At 36.2% G+C, this 26,492-nt stretch overlaps 1 protein-coding gene across 10 annotated transcripts in view; it reads left to right on the top strand.

Moving 5' to 3' along the window:
• The window catches only part of syne1b (spectrin repeat containing, nuclear envelope 1b), a 131,441-nt gene extending 105,259 nt beyond the window's left edge, over window positions 1-26,182 (top strand). For 3 of the 10 annotated variants that reach the window (XM_084097596.1, XM_084097592.1, XM_084097589.1), the window contains 25 exons: window positions 2,182-2,329; window positions 2,438-2,532; window positions 2,614-2,848; window positions 4,352-4,546; window positions 5,345-5,470; window positions 5,545-5,700; window positions 7,919-8,077; window positions 8,645-8,811; window positions 9,065-9,227; window positions 9,315-9,502; window positions 10,257-10,407; window positions 10,482-10,664; window positions 11,335-11,472; window positions 11,547-11,738; window positions 11,989-12,322; window positions 14,159-14,227; window positions 15,434-15,576; window positions 15,699-15,825; window positions 16,843-17,054; window positions 18,269-18,469; window positions 19,314-19,442; window positions 19,529-19,741; window positions 21,247-21,339; window positions 22,853-22,911; window positions 25,196-26,182. In XM_084097596.1, coding sequence (XP_083953722.1) covers window positions 2,182-2,329; window positions 2,438-2,532; window positions 2,614-2,848; window positions 4,352-4,546; window positions 5,345-5,470; window positions 5,545-5,700; window positions 7,919-8,077; window positions 8,645-8,811; window positions 9,065-9,227; window positions 9,315-9,502; window positions 10,257-10,407; window positions 10,482-10,664; window positions 11,335-11,472; window positions 11,547-11,738; window positions 11,989-12,322; window positions 14,159-14,227; window positions 15,434-15,576; window positions 15,699-15,825; window positions 16,843-17,054; window positions 18,269-18,469; window positions 19,314-19,442; window positions 19,529-19,741; window positions 21,247-21,339; window positions 22,853-22,911; window positions 25,196-25,445 — 4,126 coding nt within the window. In that variant the 3' untranslated portion in view covers window positions 25,446-26,182. Of the gene's footprint in view, window positions 1-2,181; window positions 2,330-2,437; window positions 2,533-2,613; window positions 2,849-4,351; window positions 4,547-5,344; window positions 5,471-5,544; window positions 5,701-7,638; window positions 7,718-7,918; window positions 8,078-8,644; window positions 8,812-9,064; window positions 9,228-9,314; window positions 9,503-10,256; window positions 10,408-10,481; window positions 10,665-11,334; window positions 11,473-11,546; window positions 11,739-11,988; window positions 12,323-14,158; window positions 14,228-15,433; window positions 15,577-15,698; window positions 15,826-16,842; window positions 17,055-18,268; window positions 18,470-19,313; window positions 19,443-19,528; window positions 19,742-21,246; window positions 21,340-22,852; window positions 22,912-25,195 lie in introns of those variants that run through there. The other 7 variants (XM_084097593.1, XM_084097591.1, XM_084097595.1 and 4 more) reach the window with 6 other exon arrangements.
• Window positions 26,183-26,492: the final 310 nt, after the last annotated feature.

Genomic DNA, 26,492 nt, shown 5'->3' with positions numbered 1-26,492 from the left:
TAATTCATCATTCATATATCAAAAATCCTATTTCAGATCGATTATGAGATAACCCTTAATGGAAAATGAATGTAATTATCGAACAGTTGTCTGTCCCGCAAACGACCATAAGATTAACTTACTAACCTTCTCAATAAAGTTATCACTTCTTATAATTTCAGAAAGCTATTTTCTGGCCATAAAAACAACTCTCCTGTTCTTATAAGATTAGGTTACTTAAAGTAACAAATCAGCTTTGTAGCTTAAGATCGAAAACATCTCATTGACTTTAGTTATGAGCAGGCAGACAGAATCAATCAAGTATGAATTTTAATAATTGGACTATACATGGAGCTAATGAATACAGAAATACTACAGTTTACACGAGTAAATATGTATGTACAGGACACGTAAACAAAATACAAGACTAAACGAATAACAGATGAGAGAGGGAGAGGATGAAAGGGAGAAAGTGAAACTAAAGTTCAGGATGAGAGAGATCACCGAGATGATCTCTGCATGGCAAAATCACAGGCAATGTAACCTTTTGAGAGACAGCAAGGAATCAAATCACATTAAAAGTTCAATAAACTTATCTTGCAAAATGGTTCTCTTTGTTGCTGCAGACGCAAAGTCGTGCGTGCGTCGTTAGGAGCAACGTGCGTGTTTCCTTAAGAAAACAGGGCTCGCGCTCTCGTGTCTTCCCGTGAGCGCGGTCGCGGGATTTTCAAAAGAGTCTTTCTCTTTGAGTTGAAGTTGCCTGCTGCATTTGCTTCGTTGAGTCCGAAGACGAAAATAAAGAAAAGACTTAAGAAAATAAAAGAGAAAACGGAGAATGAATGCTCCCTTAAAAGGGAGCCATGGGTCTTCTCGCTGACGAAGCGGGTTCGTGAAAGTGCTCACGGAGATTTCCTGAGTTGGTCTTTTATGGAAAATATGGGTTGACGCCTCTGTTCGCACGAACAACCAATGAACGTCCAAAGATCTGAAGCGGGAAAAGGTTCTTTGTCTCTGGGGGGCGACACCCACTCGAGGGAGTTATGGTGTTGTCTTAATACTCTAGTAAGATGATTCATATAGTAATAATCATATCATTGCAATCTATTATCGAGATTCAACTCCGTTAAGTCTCAAGATTTAAAATGATATAAAACATGTCATATGAAAGATTATGGGAATACACAAAGTTACATACTTGTATGCATCTTACAAACATTTTAAAGTTTTGATTAATACACGATAACATTGCAGATACACAAATTTGATATGGGAAAATCAAATCCTTGTTTATACATTTCTTAAGTGGTTATACATAAATGTAGGATTAACACTTTATTCCTACTCCTCTCCTGGAATCTCAGTTTGCTTGACATTCCGTTAGGGCAATAAAAACAAAGTGGGGGGAAGGCAATTGCCAGACAATCTTGAATGCTGATTCCAGATTACGCATTGGAAAACTACACCTCTATTATAAAGCAAAACTAATCACACATGCATAATGGCATTGTACTTATATGAAAATTATATTTCTAAGTTCTAATACCAAAGGTGTGTGTGTGTGTGTAACATAGAAAGTTTCGTTATCTCTCTGTGGTCCAGAGAGGGGAAGGGGGTTTGGAATGTCTCTGAGGTGCAATTAGTGTCGTAAAAGTCCATTTGTCGCCGACTAGCTGGAGCCGAAGCATGATTTGCACTCACGAGTTCAAAGTGCACCAGCTTTTGTATTCAGGAAGAAATGTTTTTAGCAACACAGAGTATTTGAATTTGTTAATTCAAACCAACGACGAATGATTCGATAGCCAATGTTGTTACAGTTGCTTAAGTCCAGTAAAAGTTCTTGAAATATTGGCAACAATATAAAAGGGATTCTTACATTTACTTGATAAAAACAGTAAATATTTCACAGCAAAAAGACACATGTATCACAACCTGAAGGTGGACGCTTTTACAATTTTAAAAATACTTAAAAAAGTATAAACTATCAATCAGACAACAAAATGCATGTAGTAGATTTTGTACAACAAGTTTTGATCATGTTTAACATTTAGAGGCCTTAGAAAGTTGTGTATTAAATATGATACAGGCTTTATAGGGTTAAATCCCCCTCTTTATATAAAGACCTTCATGGGAATATACAATATATTACAGAAGATAATGTCAAGTGTCTGTTGACCTTCTAAAGTATGTAAATTGTCTTCTCAGTAAACTTCAGGCCCTCATACTACAACAGCAGACATTTCTGGAGAAGTGTGAGACGTGGATGGAGTTCCTGGAGCAGACGGAGGAGAAACTTACCGTGGAGATTTCTGGAAACTTCCAGAGCCTGATGGAGCAACAGAGAGCTCATGAGGTGAGCTGTGAACTGAGACATACAAACGCAATTTAGTTGTTTCAAATCTTGTCTAGATACTAATAAAGGACCAATATGAATCAACAAAGCTGTGTTTGTTTGTTACAGCTGTTTCAGGCAGAGATGTTCAGCAGACAGCAGATCCTTCACTCCATCATCAGCGATGGACAGCGAATGCTGGAGCAGGGACAGGTGGACGACAGGTGAGGGACATCATCATTCGAAATGTGCTTATGCGAGTATCAGCATACTTCATTTGAAACTCACGGCGAGTGTGTTTTCAGAGATGAGTTCAAGCTGAAGCTGGCTCTGCTCAGTAACCAGTGGCAGGGAGTGGTGAGACGCGCACAGCAGCGACGGGGCATCATAGACAGTCTCCTGCGCCAGTGGCAGCGCTACAGGGAGATGGGGGAGAAGCTTCGGAAGTGGTTGGTGGAAGTGTCCCATCAGGCCGTGACCCTGCAGGCGGGCGCACCTGTCCCACTACAGCAGGCACGAGCCATGCTGGACGCAGTTCAGGTAAATATCCTTTGACCTCTGAGAACCTCATACGTCTCCTTCACACCACACAACTAACACTTTTTTATAAAACTAAATAAATAAGTCGGCGCCTATAGCCTCGTGGGCAGCGCGCCGACATATAGCACAGTTGCGCTTTGGGCAGCCCGAGTTCGAGTCCCGGCTCGTGGACCTTTCCCGATCCCGTCCCCCTCTCTCGCTCCAACTTCGCTTCCTGTCAACTAACTGTCCTATCATAATAAAACGCAAAAAAGTTGTTTATTTTTTTTACGTAATAAAAAATTAAATACAAATAATAATAAATAAATAATAACAATTTTTTATACTAACATATACTACTATTTTTCCTTGAAAAAAATATACTTGGTACTGAAAATAATTACACATTAGTGTTATGTTGTTATCATTGAGATGTTATAGTTTTTATTAATATTTTAAATTTGTTTCTGTTTTCATTTTAAAGTCTATATAGTTTTTATTAAATTTTTTTTAACCAAATTAAACTACAGTACATGAAAATACTGCCTTTGCAGTATAGCTGATATAAATATATATATATATATATATATATATATATATATATATATATATATATATATATATATATATATTTTATAAATGTAAAAAATTATTATTATTATGTGTACACCAACTGAAGAGCATTTTATTTTAATTAATGTTTATATTATTTCAAGTAACACAATTTTTACTTGACTGTAATAACCCTGCTGCCTATTTATCTTTAATTAATTGAATTACTGAAATATGAGTGCCAAAATTCAACAACATTTATGAAAATGTGAAGATAAATAGGCAGCAGGAATATTATGGTTAAAACTAAACCATAAAAACATTTTCATTAATTGAAATAAAATAAAATATAAAAAAATCTTGTTTTATTTTAGCTAGTTGCCAAAGTAAATTTTCTCATTTTCATTTAGCTTAATTTGATGTAGAAAAATCACTAAATCTAAAACTGAAATAAAAATTCATAAAACCTATATAGACATATTATTTTTTTTTAAAAGAGAGAAAACATGTAATAAAAATGACAAAAACACAACAAAATTACTAAAATGTTAATTAAAAATTAAAACGAAAAAAAGCATAAAAGTATATATTTTTTAAACTATAATAGTATCTCAATGCTAAAATAACGCATTAATATAATTATATGCGCAAATGAGCTGCAAACAGGCCATGCCTTCAGCACATACGTTTGTTTGATGATGAGTGCTGTGCTCCTAAATCATGAACAGATATTTGTAGCCATTCTGTAGGTGAAATTGAATGGCTTTGAATCACTTGCGCTTGAATTAAAAATAATCTGCAATTTATAAAGAGGGATGCATTTAGAAACATTTTTGTGCATACAGACGCTTTTAAACTGTTCATTGGAACATATCAGATGTACGTACACATTTAGGATCATTACACGCACACCTTTCTGAACGAGGTCCCAGGTTGAGGTTTTGTGATGGCTGATGCTCTGTTGTTCTGCAGCTGAGAGAGAAGGTTCTGCTGAGACAGCAGGGCAGTTACATCCTGACGGTGGAGGCAGGACGACAGCTGCTTCTGTCAGCTGACTCACGGGCCGAAGCGGCTCTACAGGACGAGCTGCTCAACATACAGGAGCGCTGGAGACATGCCAACATCTGCCTGGAGGAGCAAAAGAAGGAGCTGGCCGTCCTGCTCAGGGTATGTGACTTCATTTGCAGTCATTATTGTCTGGATCATTTTAGTGATTTTTTTCTTTTAAAAAGATTCTTCCAAAATTTTATTCATTTTAGTCATCCATGCTACGATCATGGAAAACCTCAAAATATCAGGGCATTTTTTAAATTGTAATTTCCAAGTCTGGAAATAAAATAGTTCTAAAATTCTATAGTCAAAATACTCCAATTAGCAGTAATGGAAAATTATAATTATTTGTCATAGTCATAATTTATTGGTCATAAAAACCGTGAATATTACCCAATAGTGTTTCTAGAAGTTCTTTCACTTCATTTTTTTTTTGTGTTATTGTTTATGCCTAAGTAAATATATAGTTACTAAATATAAAATAATTATATACATATAAGTATTATAAATTGCTGTAAATAAAAATGTAAATAATTACAACAAGATTTTTTTAATAACAATCAAGATAATATTTAAATAGTACTAATTAAAAAATATATAAATAAGGGTGTTTTAGTTTATTGTAAAGATAATTGTGGTGTTTGATGCTGTCACACTAATTTTGTCAAATATTGCTTTCTTATAGTTCCATATCATACACCTTTAATTTTGCTCTCAAACAGATGTCTCATTTATTGTTCAATGTTGTACTAAAGACATGAGTTCGACCAAATCATTACATAGAATCGGCTCACAAGAATGATTTGTTTGTAAATCAGACGTCATTACATTAGTATTCAAATGATAGGTCACTGCATGATACTATAATTGTTCAGAATGTGATATATGTATTTTGACTGGATTCAAACTCTGTAGGATTGGGAGAGATGTGAAAAGGGTATCGGAGGATCTCTGGAGAAACTGAGAGCATTTAAACGACAGCTCTCCCAGACGCTCCCAGATCGCCACGAGGAGCTGCAGTCTGAACAACTGCGCTGCAAGGTACGCAAAGTTCAGATTCACGTGGAACTGAGTAACAATGAAATGAGGGGAAATTAACTTTACATTCCTCTCAGGATCTGGAGAGCAAGTTTGATGGCTGGAAGGAGGATCTGACCCATCTGACTGTGTTGAGAGAGTCTCTGTGCAGTTACATCAGTCCAGAGGATCTGCGTGTGCTGCAGGAACGCACTGAACTCCTGCACCGGCAGTGGGAGGAGATCTGTCACCAGGTACACAGCCTTTAGGTGGTGCTGTTTTACTACATATGCCCGTTAGTGTTGGTGCAGATTTTCAAATCATGAAGGGCAACTCTCCTAGACATCACAGGTAGATATTTGCTGTGCAGCTTTAGTTACATTTCCTTTTTCTAACATTACTGCATCAGAGTATATATATATATATATATATATATATATATATCAGGGTTTCCGCGGGGCATTAAACAGCATTAAAAGTCCTTAAATGGATTTTGCGATATTTAAGGCCTTAAATGGCATTAAAAAGCATTAAATTGTAATCCTACAGGCATTACATTTTGTTATGGTTTTGAAGAAAATGTTATATTATCAATTTATTTGAATATAGTCTTCATAATTAATAATTTGTATTTGCTGTCGCAAAATATGTTAGTGTGATTAAAAACACGTGGAAACAGATGGGTGATTGCCTCTGGCCGGAGCAAAGTTGCAGAGGTGGCGCAAGTAATTTTGGACAGCATGAACAACAGGAATAAAACTAGACCAGAAAACTGGGAAAGTGCATGGAAGACAAACAATTTAGAACATGGTTGGTGGTCAAATTAAAGAATGATTTTGCAGCGTTTGTAAAAAGGTATTAAATTGGGTAGCTACAATGGGAATCAACGCCGTAAAATCTCATGCAGTCTGACAGCCACAGATCGACGGGAAAAGGCAGACAGCAGTTATCTATGTGTAGTAACTTTCTCTCATCAGCTTGACATCCGCTGTTGAAGCTCACTTTGCGTTTTTTTTTAACGCGTTAACGCATGAGATTATTTTTGTCCAGTTTAAAGCTGTTTTTAAACGCGCTGCCTGTGAATGTCCTGTCTATGTGACACACACATACACACACACACACACAGAGAAAGACGCGCGCCAGATCGTGCGCACACGGTCCTCTTTCGCGCTTTTTTTTTGCCAAAATATCTGTTTTGCCAAAATATCTGTTTTGTGAGTATCCTCATAAAATAAGAGCAGTCTTTAATGAACGCAAAGAGTTGTGAGAGAATGAGGCGCGTGTTAGATCCGTGTTTCTGTCAGCAGCTGCTCTTAAAGGGACAGCAGCCAATAAAGCTTACTGTCAGTAAAGTTAATCACAGAACAAAGGCACCAGAGAAAATTACTCACTGCTATTGACTAAAGAACTCTTGTATCTTTAATAAGCATTAGTCTATATTTAATCTATAATTTATGCTGTGCAGACTGTTTGATAACTTCATTCAATCAATTTTTGTATGTTAGACAGGAAGGCCAAAGGTAAATATGACATTTATTATAGGTTTATGTGAGGATTGTTTGTTAATTTCACTTAAATTAAAAGTTGTCATATTTTTTGTTTAAGCCTAATGTTAAAAAATTGATATAGCTTTCAATTACACTGTAATGTTGGATGGCTATAATTAATGTTTAAAATTAGGGGGGAGAAATCATTTTTATCCAGATATCAGTAGCTGTATTAGTATCAGTAAAACTGGTCTTTATGTTGTCTCTACATTCATTTTTAGATTAACTGTGAAATGATTACATTATAAAATATATAAACTAATATAAACCTAAACAAATGTAAGTGTTTTTAATTGTGGAAAAAATGTGTGATTAATCAAGTTTATATATATATATATATATATATATATATATATATATATATATATATATATAATATCCGTGGTTAGTCATGGGTTGTGTATGGCATTAAAAATGAAAAAAATGGCATTGAAAAGGCATTACATTTAAATTGAAGATCCCTGCAGAAACCCTGATATATATATTATTTTTGTTAGTAGAGAGTAATGCAAAGCACCAAGCACCAGCATTTGACTGAAAGTGAAACTCGAATGCAAAGCAAGTATGATTTGTTTATGCACGATCTTTGTGGCATCCGGTGCGTGAGCTGAGACACCACAGGATGTGAATGTACGTTTGATATCTCAGTAGACAGAGTTAACTGTAGATTTATACAGACCGTCAGAAACTCTTCTCTCATGCTGTTTTTTTTAATTATGCTCTGGTCTGATATTTTCCTTTTTCTTTAAAGTAGTTTTGGGCTACAGTGTGTAACAGTGCGTTTATTTGCACTTTAGTTTTGCACATTATGAAGATACAGAAAGACGCTGTGGCTAAATATTTGATTTAAACTGGTTGATTTAAACCTAAATTATTATTATAGTAATTACTTAAAGCCTATGTTTTTGTGTATTTGTCTGCGCAGTTGTGTCTGCGCAGACAGCAGGTGAGTGAGAAGCTGAATGAATGGGCCATCTTCAATGATAAATACAAGGAGCTGTGTGAATGGCTGACACTTATGGAAAGCAAAGTATCCCAGAATGGAGACGTCAGCATCGAAGAGATGATTGAGAAACTACGAAAGGTAACAGTTTAATCAAATCTTTGCCTTCGTTATGCTCATCACTAAAATATTGATTTTATTTTATTTTTTATATTTGATATATATACTGTGTATATATTATACATTATTTTATTTCATATTATATGTACAATTTGTTAAATTATATATATAATACTGTATAATAAATTATATATCTATATATTATAAAATATACACTGCCCTGCCCAAAAAAAAAAAGAGTCTATGACTGGATCATTATTGCAGTGATTATTATGTTTCTGGCATGTTGTATGAACATTCATTCTTCATGCTTCCCTCTCAACCATTCTTTCACAATTTGAGCCTGATGAATCTTGACATTGTCCTCCTGGAATATGGCCATGATGTGTCTTCCTACATGGTTGTTTAAGAAATGAAAAGCTACACACTCCATCAATTAGGGTTAGAAGAACTGTTGCCAAACATATAACATGATAGAAACATAATAATCACTGCAATAATGATGAGCTAGAATTTAACTGAATTTGATCAACTATAACTATAGTAACTTTAAGAATGCTTGTCCATGTCTCTGTCACTGTCTCTCAGGACTATCAGGAGGAGGTGGCGGTGGCTCAGGAGAATAAACATGAGCTCACACAGCTGGGTGAACGTTTAGCTCTGGCCAGTCACGAGAGCAAAGCCTCTGACATAGAACACAAACTCGGTAAAGTCAACGAACGCTGGCAGCACCTGCTCGACCTCATAGGGGCCAGGTAACACACACCGCATTTGTGGCTCGGTTGGCATTATCCTCACTATTTTTCACAATATTTACTCAAAATGACTTTAAAATGTTGGAGAGCACCTGTCCAGTCACGTTGAGCCATGGTGCTCATGAGGGAGATGCAGGTTTAAATCTGCATTTTTAGTTTAAAAAGTTTTTTAGTTTAAAGTAGTATGCTGTATATAGATGTTGATTTTGTGTACAAATGTGTGAGCAAGGTGAACATTTCTTTGTCTATACAGAGCGAAGAAGCTACGGGAGACTTTAGTGGCCATTCAGCAGTTGGATAAGAACATGAATAGTCTGCGCACGTGGCTCGCCCACATTGAGACCGAACTGTCCCGTCCCATCGTCTACGACACCTGCGACTACCAGGAGATCCAGAGGAAACTGGATCTGCAGCAGGTACTAAAACACATGATGCATTCAAAAATAAACCCTTAAGTTTATGCGCTTACTTCAGATAAAACCTCGTTTGTGTTGTTCATCCAGGAGCTGCAGAGAGACATCGAGAAGCACAGCACGGGTGTGGCGTCTGTGCTGAACCTGTGTGAGGTTCTGCTGCACGACTGTGATGCCTGTGCCACGGATGCGGAGTGCGACTCCATCCAGCAGGCCACACGCAGCCTGGACCGCCGCTGGAGGAGCATCTGCGCCATGTCCATGGAGAGGAGACTCAAGTAAGACCAGCTGATGAAGCTCATGCATCCCAATTCGCATAATATCCGTCCTAAATAGTATTAGAAATTAGAATTAGTGTCCCAGATCATAGTATGTTGAAATGAGTATTCAAAAGAGACCCGGATGATCTACTTTTTCTGGTTAGAATCTGAAGTGCAGATTCATACACACTTTAACGGCTAATATTGCCCACAACCCATTGAGTGTTGGACGAGGATTCGATTAGAACTACAAACACGAATAGCAAGTGTTAAAAAACTACAAACATGGTGGATGTGCAAGTCCAATTTTATTTTGCATTTTATTTTGCATTTTAGTGTCATTTTGTTTCAAATGTGTATCTTATAAAATGGTTGATATTACAACCTTTGGCTTGACCATCACTCTCAAGATGTAAAGTCAAGTTGAGCGCATTGCTTTGTGGGATACATCATGCTCACTTGTATACTGCACATTTTGTGTGCAGTATACAAGTGAGCATGATGTAGCCTTTTTTGCTTTTATTTTTATATTTTCAGTTTTCATTTTCATTTTAGTAATTTTATTTATTTTTAATTTAGTTTGTTTTAATAATTTTAAGTACTTCAGCTTTTTTTTATTTCAGTTAGTTGCCAAACCAGCATTTCTATTGTCGTTTAAGCTTTTTAAATTTTTATTTTATTAAAAAATATTGCGATAATTGCACTGCTGAATATGTGTTATGTATCTGCTAAATGACGATTAACCTAAACCTAAATCCTGCTCTTTTGAAAGGATTGAGGAGACGTGGCGTCTCTGGCAGAAGTTTCTCGATGACTTCTCTCATTTTGAGGAGTGGCTCATGGTGTCGGAGAAGACGGCCGCACTGCCAAACTCTTCAGGTGTCCTTTACACTGTTGCCAAAGAGGAGCTCAAGAAATTTGAGGTGAGAGTCATCCAGACAGAATGAATGTAATATTAGTGAACAGATTTATGATGCTCATTTATGTGCTTTTGCAGACATTTCAGCGGCAAGTGCATGAAAGTTTGACGCAGCTGGAGCTGATCAATAAACAGTATCAGCGACTGGCACGTGAGAATCGCACTGACGCGTCCTGTAGTCTGCGAGAAATGGCCCACGATGCCAACCAGCGCTGGGATAACCTACAGAGAAGAGTGCCCTCGGTCCTACGCAGGTTAAAGGTACAGAGACATTTGATTCGTTTTAACCAACATTTATACAAATATGACAGACATCGCTATATATTATAATAACAAATCTGTGAAAAGAACTTATTTTATATTCATGCTTATAAAACATTTCATCCATTCATGTTAACTGCTCATCAAAATTAGATAAAGTTAAATTAAAGTTAATTTATCAAATGCATAACTGTATCCAGCACTTATTGTAACCATTTTTTGAACTGAAACTATAGACATGAACAAATGAAAGCTAAGCATTAAAAGGTAAATATTTTGAATTGAAATATAGAACAGCTAAAGAGAAAAAAAGACCATGATGATACATATATAAGTTGGATTATTATTTACAATTTGTTTAAATAAATAGTATTATATAACTTTTAAATATTTAGTAGTAATATAACTATTATTATTATTTTTATTTTTATTATAATATAATTATTAATAAAATATATTATTTAAAACTTTTATATTATGATATTATATTATATTATAATAGTTTTTATTATATATAATTATCATTAATGAAATATAATATTATTTAAAGCATATTTAAATTATTTATTATTAATATTATTTTGTAAATGAACCTTGCAGTCCATTTGGGTAAACACTTTTACTCTGAATCTGTTTTTTGATTGCGAAACATTTTTAATGTCCACCACAGCACTTTATATCTCAGAGGGAGGAGTTTGAGACGGCGCGAGACTGTATCCTGGTCTGGCTGACTGAGATGGACCTGCAGTTAACCAACATCGAGCATTTCTCAGAATGTGACGTCCAGGCCAAAATCAAACAGCTGAGGGTACGTCTCTGACCTTTAGACCTGCACACATTCTCCTGTGTCATTCTCTTATGGAGGTTTTCTGCCCCATCCAGGCGTTCCAGCAGGAGATCACTCTGAACACGGGCAAGATTGACCACATATTTCAGCAGGGTGAAGCTCTTCTAGAAAAGAGTGAGCCGATAGATGCTGCTGTGATCGAGGAAGAGCTCGAAGAACTGCAGCGTTACTGCCAGGAAGTGTTTGGACGTGTGGAACGCTACTACAAGAAACTTATACGATTACCGGTACATTAACTACATCAGATGCCTTTTCTGACTGATATTCTCTTGCAGTCTTTTTTTTACATTCATTTTATGTCCATATTTATTTATAATTACCTTTTTATTTTAGACTTTTTATGTTTAGGTTATTAATTTAGTCTTCATTCATTTATTTTATATGCATTTTTTCACATTTTATTTCATCCACTTTAATAAATGTAGTCAATGTTTCATCAAAGTTTCAATCACCAATGATCATAACTTCTGTATCCAGCTCACAGACGATGAGCATGACGTCTCGTACTCGGACCGGGAGTTTGATCTGGACGAGTCTGCTGACGTGTCCAGCTTTCCGTGGAGCGAGCGCCTGGGTGACGGTTTTCTGTCCCCTCTGCCCTCCTCCAGTCGGTCTGCGTCGCTGGCAGTTCCTCTACGGGCCGAACGGTCGGGTCGAGACACTCCGGCCAGTGTGGACTCCATCCCTCTAGAGTGGGACCATGATTATGACCTGAGCCGGGGTTTGGAGAGCGCCAGCAGAGCCTTGTCCTCCGAACCAGGAGATCAAGGAGAGGATGGATACCTGCAGGGCTCAGCATCTGCTCTCTCAGGTCAGTGTGGGCTCTTTCGTCCAATAAACACATGAGAGAGAATAAGTAAGGGATAATGTACATCCATCCGGCAGAGCTGCACGATTAATCGTTGAAAATCACACAATCACATTCCTAAATGACAACGATCCATCTGTGGCCCTGTCCCAAATGGCACCCTAATCACTCACTTCAGAATCGTGATCTCTATTTGAAACAAAAAAATGGTGATTCTCCATTTGTTCTGAAAAAAAACCAAAAAACTGGTAGAGTGATCAGGACTCCGACACAAAGTTTATAACAACAAAGCTTATTACATGACTGCTTGCCACATAAGTAAATAATTAGACACAAAACATTGATTTGAAATATTAGCTCATTAAATGCAAAGCTTCCAAAAAGAGAAACATTTCCTAGCAAGCAAATTTGAGCCTAGATGAATAAACAAGTTCGAACAAGACAAGACATTTAAGGCATAATGTAGTTTTATTAATGTAGTCGTTTTGCCAGCTTGATTTTGAATGAAAGCCGTTTATGGACTAATGAGGAAGTTTTGAGTTCTGAAACTTGAACAGAAAAAAACAGGATATTTTTATAGTACAATGACATCTTGGGCCCTATCTTGCACCCAGCGCAATTGACTTTGTACACTGACGCATGTATCATTCCTATTTTGCACCCGCACAAAGCGCGCTTTTCCCTCCACAGAAGCACGTCGCTAAACTAGGGAATGAACTTGCGCTCCCTGGGCGGTTCAGCGCAAAAAAGGAGGCGTGTTCCGGCGCAAACGTTCCTTCATGCTATTTTGCAGGTTTAGAAAACAATTGCGCCACTAACCAGGAAAAAATAGTTTAAAGTCAGTGGCGCGTTGCGCATGTTATTCATATACTATTTTAAGGGCGCATGCTTGGCCATAATCAATGTAGCGTGTGCACAACGCGCATACACTTTGATTCTCTCATCTACACAGAAGCAGCAGTTTTCATTTTTGCAAATCATACATTATTATGATAGATAGATAGATAGATAGATAGATAGATAGATAGATAGATAGATAGACAATTTATTATAAAAGCATACATCTAGCTTACACATTTACCCAAATTATCATACGCCTTTTTAACCGAAGTTAATTTGGGTGTGTTTCTCCATCCCCAACGTCCCTGACGAGAGCGTTGCTCTCCTTGGCTGTGAACCGCTCCTGGCGCGCGTCTGGCAAATCCGCCGTTATAATAGGAATCCGCTTTAGAACAAAGCGCGTCTGCTCTTAAAGGGAATGTGAGATGACGCTCTGATTGGTTTATTTCACGTTACGCCCAAACCACACCTATGAATAATGAAGCTACTTCAGACCAACCCATTTTAGATTTGCGCCAGGCGCAAGAGCCATTTATCCCGCTGGGAAAATAGCAACAGCGCCAAGACCCGCCCACAAAGTTACTTGCGCTTTGCGCTTTGACACTTGCGTTTCAGATCGTTAAAATAGGGCCCATAATGTTAATGACCTCTTTATACTTTCAATTTACAGTAAATACAGTCAGTAACTGAGACACAATATGGCACCAGCTTAGTTTAAATGTAACTAGAGAGAGCGCGTCCTCATTGTGATACAAGAGACGCGAAAGAAGCATCGGCCTCAAATACCAGGATGAGCCCTCTTTGTACGGCTTTGCTATTGACGGCGGTCATTGTTGGGGAATGCCGTTACTGACCAATCAGAATCAAGCAGTTCAGAGAGCCACGTAATAAGAGAATATAAATGAATCCTGTGAGATTTTAAATTGACCTGATAAGTTTTTAGTGCGGTTCAGCATTCATTCATGTGTTGTACTGTATGCATGTATATGTTTCTTTCAGATGTAGTGATTCCAGAGAGTCCTGAGGCATTTCTAAAACTTACTGAGCAAACTCTGAGGTCCAGCGCTGGTAGGCAACAGCAGTCACAGAAATCTGGGACTCACTCACTAGTCTGTTGCCTGATCTTTAGTTTCTACTCACAAGCCGAATCAAAGCACAGAGCCTCGTGCTGCGACCATCGGCTGCATTTTCTAACCCTTTTCTTTTGATTTGTGTTTTCACACAGTATAATCAGTTTTCCAGTGTTTGCATGTAGTGTCACAGGTTGATGCACACTCTGGTGTTTGTCCTTGGTTTCTAATACTTTTGGATTTCCAAATCAACAGCATTACTCACTGTATTTTACAATCAGAGCAGACTGTGATTTACAAAAAAATGTTTTGCTTTGCTTTGCAAAAAAAACTATTGTTTATCATCTAATCTATTGAAATCAATTGTTTACTCTAGTATTAGTGGTCGACTGATATGGTTTTTTTTAATGGCCGATGCCAATATCTAGAGGTTCAAAATGGGAGGGAATTTTATTTTTGGATTTATTTATTTGTTTATTACTTATTTCGACATTATTTTCATGACAATAAAACATCTCATTACTGTTAAACATATGCTACTTCATATAAAAAACATTTTTATTTCATTTCATTTTATTTTTGTTTTAGCTTAGTCAATTTTATTACTTTCAACTTATTTTATTTCAGTTAGTTGCCAAGGCATCAAGTTTTTTGAATTACCAATAACAACACTAGTTTAAATATGAGATTTATAAATACTACACAATTTAAATCATGTTTTTTTTGCATTACAGTAACAATAAGAATGGATATATTTTATTACGCAAATGACAGTTCTGTGGGAAAATGTGTTTAATTGCCTTGAAAATATGATCATAAGCTTGATGTCGACAGATGCCAAATATCAGCCAATCAGTCGTTCCATAACTATCAAATCTCCATTATGCCAAGCTGTCATTGTAAATAAGAAAATATTTCTTAATTGACTTCCCCAGATAAATAATGCTGAACAAACAAACAAACATGCAATATTGTATTAATATTGAAGAGCAGTATTCACTCTGATTGTAAACTGCTTTGACTAATGATCAATTTGATTCGAAGCTCCTAGTATGTTTGACTAATGAGAAAGCAATGTTGTGATGTCTTGTCTCTTGATCATGCACCGCATCAGGCCTGAGAGCGACAACACAGTTCCACTGTGCGGTTCAATGCGACTTCCTGTTGTTCCTGCACTAGTAAGTGTTTTGGTGTTCCTCTACAGGTGACACTGGCTCACTGGAGACTCACATCAGACAACTGGATAAAGCTCTTAACACCAGCTGCTTCCATCTGCAGCAGACGGAGAACATCATACGCAGCCGAACTCCCACTGGCCCGGAGCTGGATGCCACATACATGGGTTATGTGAGTGAAAATCATATATTGATTTATTTGGGGTCTGTCACTGTATTAAAAAATGTGCTTTGAATAAGAAATAATTTGCTAGATGAATACAATGACTTGTTTGTTATATTTTATTTTCTCAGATGCGTCTTCTTGAAGAATGTCGTGGCAGTATAGATGCAGTAAAGCGAGTGGGATTTGAGCTGAAAGACGAGGATGACAAGACATCAGGCTTTGTCAACCCCAACAGCTCCGAGTCCCAAACCTCAGGTACAAAACCGAGCACATAAACACATGCATTCTTCAAACTTCTCATTAAAACTAATGCTGGTAGTGTCCTATATAGGCAACAGAGCAGAGGGAAAATAGCAGAATATGTCATTATAAATCTAACAAAGTTAATTGATAAGGGAAGAAGGAGGCTGGAACTGGTGAATGGTCAACACACTTTAACCCTCATCCCTCCCTCGCGTTCTGTAACAAATCCTTTAATCGTGGGTCAAAATGACCTTTTCTTTTTGTCCAAAAAGATTATTTTATTTCATTTTGATAATGTTTTTTCTATTTTTTAATGTAATTTTTTTGGGAGATTTTTTTTGTGATTTTTATTTATTTATTTGATTTACCTTTTAAATTACTAGATTTGATCAATAAATTATAAATAAATAGTAATTTAGTCATTTAAGCACATTCCTCACATTCTTTCAACTTAAATTCAAAATAACTCACAATTTCATGCATAAACCTTTAAATTCAGCTTAAAATATCTTACAATGGGTGTCTTTGCCAACCTCTTGTGGAAAAAAAAATTTATATAACATTGATATTTCATGACTCTAGGCACTAGATGGCCTTATAGCTTTATTTGGAGCAAATGAGCTGTTCCGCTGGGTCCTAAAGTCAGTTTCTCTTCAGTATGCGTTCAGATACACATGTAGACATTATAAAATAATTTTTTGGTAAAGTTTTAGCATTTTAAGTTTGCATTTTGTGCATTTTGTGCATTTTTAGGTTTTTGTATGTGTACTGAAGCATTCCTCCTCGCATTCCAGGACAAAAGTCCTGAGGTCTTGCACTTTTTTCACAAATATTTTCCGGGTCAAGATGACCCGAGGGAAGGATGAAGTCCCAAAAATTTTTTGGATTTTGATTTCCTTTTGTCTGATGCATCATATGATGTAATAATGTTTGTCAGTGTTCTTAAATATTATTGTTACTATAAAGTGTAGCCCAGATGACACACAGTATGCAGTGATGCTAACAGATGTGCACAACTGTGTTGTGCAGGTGTGATCGAGCGCTGGGAGCTGCTGCAGGCTCAGGCTCTCAGTAAAGAGATGCGCATGAAGCAGAACATGCAGCAGTGGCAGCAGTTCAACACAGACCTGAACAGCGTCTGCAGATGGATGGACCAGACAGAAGAAGAGCTGGAGCAGCAGCGGGGACTGGACCTCAGCACCGACATACACACCATCGAGCTACGCATCAAGAAACTCAAGGTCAGACACTCACAGACATTGTTCTTTACTAAATGAAATAAGATATAAATATTAGATGAAAAACTAACTGAAATACATTGGTAACACTTTACAATAAGGTTTTGTTTGTTAACGTGAGTTAACTACATTAGTTAAATGAACAATACTTTCTACATTTATTAATCTTAGTTAATGCTAATCTCAATATTTACTAATGTTAAAAATCAAAATTGTTTGTTAACCTTATTTAATGTACTGTGAACTAAACTAAACAAATATTTTCATAAGTAACTTTAATATAAAATTTAAAATTTAAGAAATGCTGCAAAAATATATTGTTCAATTGTTAGTTCATGTTAGTTAATGCATTAATTAACAAATAAGACCTCATTGTAAAGTGTTACCAATACTTTTAAGTACTAAAATGACTAAAACTGTGCTTTTGTCATGTCTATATTTCTATATAGCTTTTTTCAAACTAAAATATAACCCTGTAAAGCCCAACAAATTAAATAGTAAAAAAAAAAAATATATATATATATATATATATTTAAAAAAAAAAAAAAAAAAAGATTTTTTTTTATTGAACAGTTTATTTAACCTTTAGGCAAAATCTGCTAAATAAAATCTAGAAAAAGTTTGTATATGTGGAGGAAAAGCACCTCAAAATTATTCAGAGGCCCAAAACTGAGAAAAAATATCCAATTTGGTATAGTGGCTGATATTTATATGGTCAAAAGCAAAAAGACACGTGAACCATGACCTGAAAGTACAATTATTGTAAAAGGCTTTTTACTTGCTAAAGTATAAACTATCAATCAGACGAAAGAAGGCATGTAGTAGATTGTTTTTATCAAAGTTTTGAGCATTTTGATCATTTAGAGCAGGGTTTCTCAAACTCGGTCCTGGAGGGCCACTGTCCTGCACAGTTTAGCTCCAACCCTGATCAAACACACCTAGCTGTGAGTTTCTAGTGATCCTGAAGACATTGATTAACTTGCTCAGGTGTGTTTGATCAGTGTTGGAGCTAAACTGTGCAGGACAGCGGCCCTCCAGGACCGAGTTTGAGAAACGTTATATATAAGGAAAGTTATAATAGCATTAAAATAATACTAAAATATCACTAATGCCATATTCTTTGAAACGACTTAATGTCTTTTTTGAAAGCGTTATCTTTTTTTGTTGTTGTCCAGCTTGTTCATTATTGACACTTTCCCTCTGTTGACCCCACGCAGGAGCTGCAGAAGGCTCTGGATAAGCGTAAGGCCATCGTGCTGTCCATTAACCTCTGCAGCGCTGAGTTTGTGCAGTCGGACAGCGAGGAGGCGCGAGACCTGCAGCGCCGGCTGAAGGAGATGAATAACCGCTGGGAACGTCTGAGCGGCTCTCTGGATGAGTGGAGGAACGCTCTCCAGCACGCTCTCATGCAGTGCCAGGCAAGAAACACCTCACCAACAACTCATCTTGAAGCTGTTATAAGAAGACGTTCATAACGTCTGCTTTCATATCAACCATGCATCTTGAAAAAATTCTGCTGATTTGCAGAAAATATATCTAATATTACCTAATTTTATGATGCTAAGTTTAAAAACATCAGTAAAAAAAAAATCACTTTCCATCACTTAGTTTTTTCTCTCACAAAATAACAGTGAAGATTTTTGAAATAATATATCAGCTTTCAGTTTTAATGGCTAAAAGTAGGATTCAAAATGTATCATTTAATTTATAATCTGCAAAGAAGTGGATAAATGTTCAAATACTCAATTTAATGTCAAAGAACGTTACAAAGCGCTTTCTATTTTCTAATGCACACTATTTTGTGAAAAGTATGACGTGCCAGAGCAAAACTAGGCACTTTCTTTAAAATCAGCTTCCAAAAATGAGTAAGAAACAAGTATTGGATTTCATTTAGCAAATGTGATGCAGGGCGGTGTAAATGTTTAGGTGCTAAAAACACAGATTATAAAAAATTGTCACAAGGGGGGTTTATAAACACACACAAAGATGAAGATGAAGACAAAGGTAATTAGATCATATTTAATAAATCCAATGGGTAGTCCAAACAAGAACAGAGCAACATACAATACATCCACGACACCGGAAACTAAACTGAAAGAGAACCAAACATATATACAGGTGATGAATGAATGCAAAGCTGAACATAATTAGTGTCCGTGACAACAAATGAATGATTAATGCAGACTATGACGAAACACAAAGAGTCCAAACAAACGTGATTGTGACAAAAATCATCTGATTCTTGTTTTTCTTACTGCTCAGGACTTCCACGAGATGAGTCACGGTCTCCTTCTGTGGCTGGAGAATATCGATCGCAGAAGGAATGAGATTGTCCCGATTGACCACACTCAGGACAGCGATACACTACAGGAGCATCACAAAACGCTTCTGGTAAATGATTTCTCTTTTCGGTTTATACAGCATACTTGGGCTACAACTTTCTATGCTTGTTCTGATTAAACTCGATCGTTCCACAGCAAATCCGTCGAGAGCTGCTGGACACGCAGCTGAAGGTGGCGTCCCTGCAGGACATGTCCCTTCAGCTGCTGGTCCACTCGGAAGGCACTGACTGTCTGGAGGCCAAAGAGAAGGTGCATGTGATCGGGAACCGACTCAAGCTGTTGCTGAAGGAGGTGACACGAGACATTAGAGAGCTGCAGAAGACCCTGGACATCACCAGCAGTCAGCAGGTTAGTTACAAAAACATGGATGCCACCAGTTTGCCAGTTTTTGACCAAAATAATATTAGTGCCTGGAAATGAATTAACTCTTTCCCCACCACTGACAGAAATTTCTGTCATTTATCATATAAAGCTTCCCTGCAATTGACAACATTTTCCAGCCATGTTTCACTATTATTATACGGTGGGGGGGCACTATTACGCAACTTTAAAAAAAACGCTGGCGGGGAAAGAGTTAAATTAATTTAATTAAATTTCTTGCAAATAAATGCATTCATCCAAATGTTTCTAAATCAGTGGTTTTCAACCGGGGTGCTGAGGCTCAGCAACCATTCAAGGGGGCCACAGAATGACTTAAAATTACAAAAATTGCCATTATTAATATAAATTATAATATTAGTAGTGTAATATATTAAAACAATCTAACTTCATTTAAAAAAAAATTGCACCTTCAATTAATATATTTTTGTTGTGTAACATACAGTTATATATGAATTGTGGTTAACTAATTTACCTTATTGATTACATGTTGATTAATACATTTAATACAGTACATTTCTTTTAATATTATATGATACAGTATAGGGCCTTCAATGGAAGCCTCCAATTCAAAAATGTTGAGAATCACTGCTCTAAATGAATATTTGATGTGCAGCTGTGTTATTTTATTACCATTGATATTAATTATTAATTCTATTTCCATTTTAGTTTTAGTTATTTTAAAACATCAAGTTAAAATAAATGAAAATGAGAAAAGTTGCCTTGGCAAGTAGCTTAAATAAAATAAGTTTATATATATATATATATATATATATATATATATCATCTTCTTCTTCTTTTTTAAAGGGATAGTTCACCCCAAAATGAAAATTCTCTCATCATTTACTCACACTCAATATGTTACAAACCTGCATACATTTCTTTCTTCTGCTAAACACAAAAGAAGAAAATTTGGGAAGAAATTTTGAAGAAAAATAAATGAAAATGAGAAAAGTTGCCTTGGCAAGTAGCTTAAATAAAATACGTTTTATATATATATATATATCTTTTTGTTTTTTTTATTTTTTAAGGGATAGTTCACCCCAAAATGAAAATTCTCTCATCATTTACTCACCCTCTATTTGTTACAAACCTGCATAAATTTCTTTCTTCTAAACACAAAAGAAGAAAATTTGGGGCACCATTGACTTCCATAGTCTATGGAAGTCAATGGGGCCCAATAACTATTTGGTTACCGACATTCTTCAAAATATCTTCCTTTGTGTTAAGAAGAAGAAAGAAATTCTTCAGGTTTGGAACAACCTCAGTGTGAGTAAATGATGACAGAATTTTCATTTTTGTGTGAACTATCCCTTTAAAGATTATTTTATTTAAAGTAAAAGTTTTTATGGTTTTAGTTTTCAGTTAACTATAATAACCCTGATGTGCAGTACTAAACTTAATCCAGTTTTTATGTCTAGTTTAAGCTTGCTCACTCTTTTTTCCAACCCTCAACACACACACACTCTCTGTAGGACTTGTCATCGTGGTCGTCTGCTGATGAGTTGGATACTTCGGGTTCCCTGAGCCCCGTGTCTGGACGCAGCACTCCCAGTCGCCAGCGATCGGTAACACATCACCCTCATGTTCTGTCGGGCCCTTCAAAGATCAATGTTTGCTTGTCACGTTGAGGCGGTAGTTTGACACTTGAATGTCCCTGAAACTTGGCCTCCAAAAACACACTTGACACCTTATTAGCATACTGCTCAGAGTTCCTCCAAAACTCAGAACCTTTCCCAGCATGCTCTCCTCTAATGCAAGAGCCGCATCAGGACTGGAGATGTGATTCATCCCTGTTGTGTTTCCACATCCCGTTGATTGATCCAAGTTCGTTTTACATCCTTAAAACAACTAGTCACACCTGTATCACACCCCTAAATTCTGGTTTGGTTGGTTCCTCTATTCATTTTCCCACATTCTTGTTTATTCTAGATTCCCACACTTTAGTCTTCAAGGAATACTGGTTCTATAAAAAAAAAAAAAAAATGTCCAGGTCATATTTAACCTCAAAATCAAAAAAAGAAAGTGTGAAATTATATTTAGCATGAAGAAAATTATGCCTTTTTTGGACAATTATTTTTGCATTGCAACATTATTTTCAAGACTTTTCAGCACACGTTCCCTTTAAATTAGTACTGTGATGTGTCCAGATGTTTTATTTTATTTTTATTTGTAAGAATTCATGTCAGATTCTCATCACAGTAATACAATGATTTTAAATGACATAAATCAACAAAGTATTACTGTAATGTAAGAATATTTTAATAAATAATATGTATTATAATATTTAATAATAAAATAATATTGTATTATAATATAAAATTTAATTTAATGCTACTTACTTTTTTTGCATTATAATGTACATACTGTATAATGAATATAATATAATGAATGATTTTGGGCACATTTTAGATTAGGGTCCAATTCTCAATATTAAATAACTATTAACTTTTGCCTCAGTAAATTAATTACTACTTGTTAATAGTTAGTAAGGTAGTTGTTCAGTTTAGGTATTGGGTAGGATTAAGGGATGTAGAATATGGTCATGCAGAATAAGGCATTAATATGTGCTTTATAAGAACTAATAAACAGCCAATATCCTAGTAATATGCATGATAAAAAAAACTAGTTAATAGTGAGAATTGGACCTTAAACTAAAGTGTTACCGAGAATTTGGGGGTAAAATACGCTCGCTTATCAAAATAACATTGAAATGCAAAAAAAATCTTAATGGTGGTTCTTTTTGAAATACATAACTTCCTGGGTGAAATATGACCTTTGACATGCAGAGTCACTCTCAGAAAACAAGCCATTTGTCCTGTGAAGAAATGCATGAAATGAGCTTAAAAAGTCTTCAAAGCTTTTTAAATATTAAAGGATCGCTTGTTGGCAAGGTCATTTTTTTCTGAGAACGGTGTCATGAAGAACCAGTTTCTTTGTCTCCATAGAGGTGCTGTCACCCCCATCATTTGATTTTGTTGGTGCTCTTCTTTTTTGGGTTCTTTCATCAGTAGCTTTGTCTTTATTTGCCTGGACTGAAACATTCTTTCTTTCTTTTACCCCCCTGTTCATTGCAAACAGCCACGGGGCAAAAGTAGTCTGTCACAGCCCGGAGCCTGTGTGAGCAGTCCACTTCACAGGTACCTTTCTCCTGGTTTCTAGAACACTCGGAAGATAATGGAACTCAACCCATGACCTGACCGCAGGCCCCTAGCGCTAATGGGTCTGGGTCGACCCCTAAGTGGACAGTGTCCTACAAACCTGTCAGACCACCCTTGCAGTGGCATGATGCGCATGCAGAAAGGTTCATGCTGATGACTTCCATCATCTTCTGTGATTCTAGACACTGCTCAGGTTAGGGAGCTGAGATAGACACTACGAAGGGAGCTCGTGCACCAGGCACAACACGCTTGTTTTATGTATTTTCATCTGACACTTGGCTGTAAATATGGATACGCTAGGCTGCTTTTGCTGCTGAGTCGTTCATTTTCTTGTCTATTCAGCAAGCGTCTGCAATGAACAATCTTGGCTACAGTTTCTCTCTTTTTCTCTCTCTGGTGTGTTACATCTGCTCTTTCACCGACTAATCAATCATCTTCTCCCTCCTCCGATCTGCCGTCCGTGCAGTTTGATGACGCTAGAGAAACATCACTGTGCCGTACATACTGTAGACTCAATGTCAGAACACACAATAACATATTCCAGTGGTTCTCGGCTGCTGGGACAGTTCTGAAAGGAGTGACAAAGCCCTGTTTCCCATGATATGTCAACGTTATAGGTGGTTAGTCACAAACTGATGTTTTGTATTCAGGCATGGTGAAATTACAAGATTTTTTGTATTATCATTTTTTTTTAAGATAATTAAAAGAAGCGAAAATCTGGTTTCCTATTATATGCCAGCATTGAAAATGGTTAGTCACTCACAAATAGTTGTTTTGTTGTGGGTCATTTTTATTTATTATAAAATAATTGTTTATAATTAAGATTTAGATTGTCCCGAAACATAATCCCATTAAATCCCCTTTAAAGATGCATATTCACAATGAAATGACGACATTGTTATAAGAAAAATATTTTTATTATAGGATGTTTAAAAAAAAAGTATTATAAGACTATTGTCCCATTAATATGAGATGTGATCCTATTATGTCCCCTTTAAAGATGGATATTCACAATGGAATTGCAACATTTTGTTTTCATTTATATTTTTGTAAAATATCATTATTAAAGAGAGAAAAAGAAAGTCATTCAGTGTTGGAACATGAATGAATTTTCATTTTTGGGGGAACTATGCCTTGAATATTTTTTACAATAAGATCATTGTTATTTTAAGATCATTGCAGGATAATTATATAAAATTGAGAAATATCAAACTCAGTACAAAATTCAAAATCATATAAAGAAAAATGAGTTTGCGGAGATTGATAGATAATGAAATAATATTATTCTATATTTTGGAGACTTTTCTCAGATCAATGCAACATTTAACTGCATGATTCAACTATTTGAAGGTATTTGAAGAGGTATTTGCATTTCTAGTCACTTTCTACTAGTGATTAGTGTTTCAAGGAAGTCTAAATTAACATTATTACAGTCACTTGTATGTAAATCAACTTGTTATTACAGTCAGTTTGTCTGCTGTAACCGAGATACAAGTATCTTGCTCAGAGTTGGTGATCGTTCATGGATTGCACTCTGTTGGGTTCGAACATAAAATATTTAGTTTCATCCAGCATATTTCTTTAACCATTAGGCCACAGCACCCGCACACAGATATTAAAGGGATGGTTCACCCAAAAATGAAAATTCATAATTTACTCACCCACAAGTTGTTTCAAACCTGTATGAATTTCTTTCTTCTGCTGAACACAAAAGAAGATATTTTGAAGAATGCTGGTAACCAAACAGTTGATGGAACCCATTGACGTCCATAGTAGGAAAAAAATGCCATAGAAGTCAATGGGGTCCAACTGTTTGGTTGATGGAAAGAAACTCATGCAGGTTTGAAACAACTTGAGGGTGAGTAAATGATGACAGAATTTTTATTTTTGGGTGAACTATCCTTTTAATATAATCTCTTGGCCTTAAACTGAAAAATGCTGAGCTGTGCTTTTTTTTTCTGTTAGCATTCTGTCTGTTTAACAACGCTTTGACAAAAATGCATATTTATAAAGAATAAAATGTCCCTTTTGCTTTTAAATGCTACTGAAGATTTCAAACTAACCTTATCTGTGTCAAGCTTGGGCAGCTAATGTGTTTCCAAATATCACATAACAGACAGAGATAAATATGCATGGAGGAACTATAGATGTGAATCTACACAAAAATCAGTTTTAGAAATAGCTACACAGCAAATGTCATTTCTCTTATTTACCTAGTTTTGCATCTGAGCATTTCCACCTCTCTGTGCCGTCTTGTGTTCAGCAGGTCTCGCAGCGCCGCTGGATCCGTTTCCTCCCATTCTGAGGAGGAAGAACCACCGTCCTGGTGCAAAAGCTTCCTGAAGCGTGTCCTGTGGGCCGCTCTACCCCTGCAGATCATCCTGCTGCTGGTGGTGGTCGTGGCCTGTCTCGTGCCTACGTCTGAGGAAGACTACAGCTGTGCCCAACTCAACAACTTCGCCCGCTCCTTCCACCCCATGCTCAGCTACACCAACGGGCCTCCGCCCATATGAGCTCCACTATGAAGTAAAGACGCCAGCTCAGCATTGGGTTTCTCCCAAAATTGGCAAAATTGCACAATTAAGAGTTTGGCAGCCAAAGTGAATTATTATCGTGTCCTTGTACAGCTGCTAATTTTACAGTACGTCACTGAGTCTCGTGTAGATGTTTAAACAAAGCCTATTGCACTGAAAACTGCTGTCAGGTGTTGTTAGTGCTACTGATGTTCTTCCATATTTGACCTGAGAGAGGAAAATAGAGCGTAGGATATTAACTCAACACTGGGACTGTCGAGAGAGTTAATCAGGTCTAAAGGCCTTTTTTAATCATGGGAAGATCGAGTTTATTGGGAAAAAACTGAAATGTGGAATTGCTTGTATCAAATGAATAACTTGTAAAAAAAAAAAAAAAGAGAGAAGATAAAAAATTTATTAACTCTATATTGCAATTATTTTTTATATGTATTTTTGGCATGTGGTCATCCTTTGGTTTTAAAACGATCATTGATTTCATTGAATTTGTTGTTGATTTTTAATTTTTGATCTTAACTTTAACTGCTCTAATATTCAAGTTAACTGTCATGAATATGCTTTACTATATGTAAACCACTGATATCAAAGAAAAAGATATTTATGTATGTACAGTTTGCTAAGGCCTGAGAAACCTTCGCAATGAAAACACATATGATATACACATATACTGCTGATTAGTATTTTTCATTAAAATAAAAGATTAAATGACAGTAATATAATTGTGAATCATAATTATTTTCTCACCAAAAGAAATTTCTGCTTAAACATTTAACTGATTTGCACATAATATTCACAGGGTTGTATTAAACACTGCCATCAATCGTCAGCATACTTCCATTAGGTGCTAGGAGTCATATTGTTCACAACAAACATGGTAAAACATTTAATTTGGCCCTTTTGTCAAAATACACAGCTACTTTTGAATGTTTATATATAGGCCTATATATAAACACTTTCTGTTCCCATAAAGGCAAAGTTAAAGAATCTACTAGCAGGTGTTAACTGGCACATGCTTGCCAGCTAAAACTG

The sequence above is a fragment of the Abramis brama genome (assembly GCF_963993115.1).
Source record: "Abramis brama genome assembly, chromosome: 21".
Taxonomy (NCBI): Eukaryota; Metazoa; Chordata; class Actinopteri; order Cypriniformes; family Leuciscidae; genus Abramis; species Abramis brama.
The sequence above is the reverse complement of the archived record's forward strand: the minus strand, read 5'-3'. Positions and strand labels throughout refer to the sequence as shown.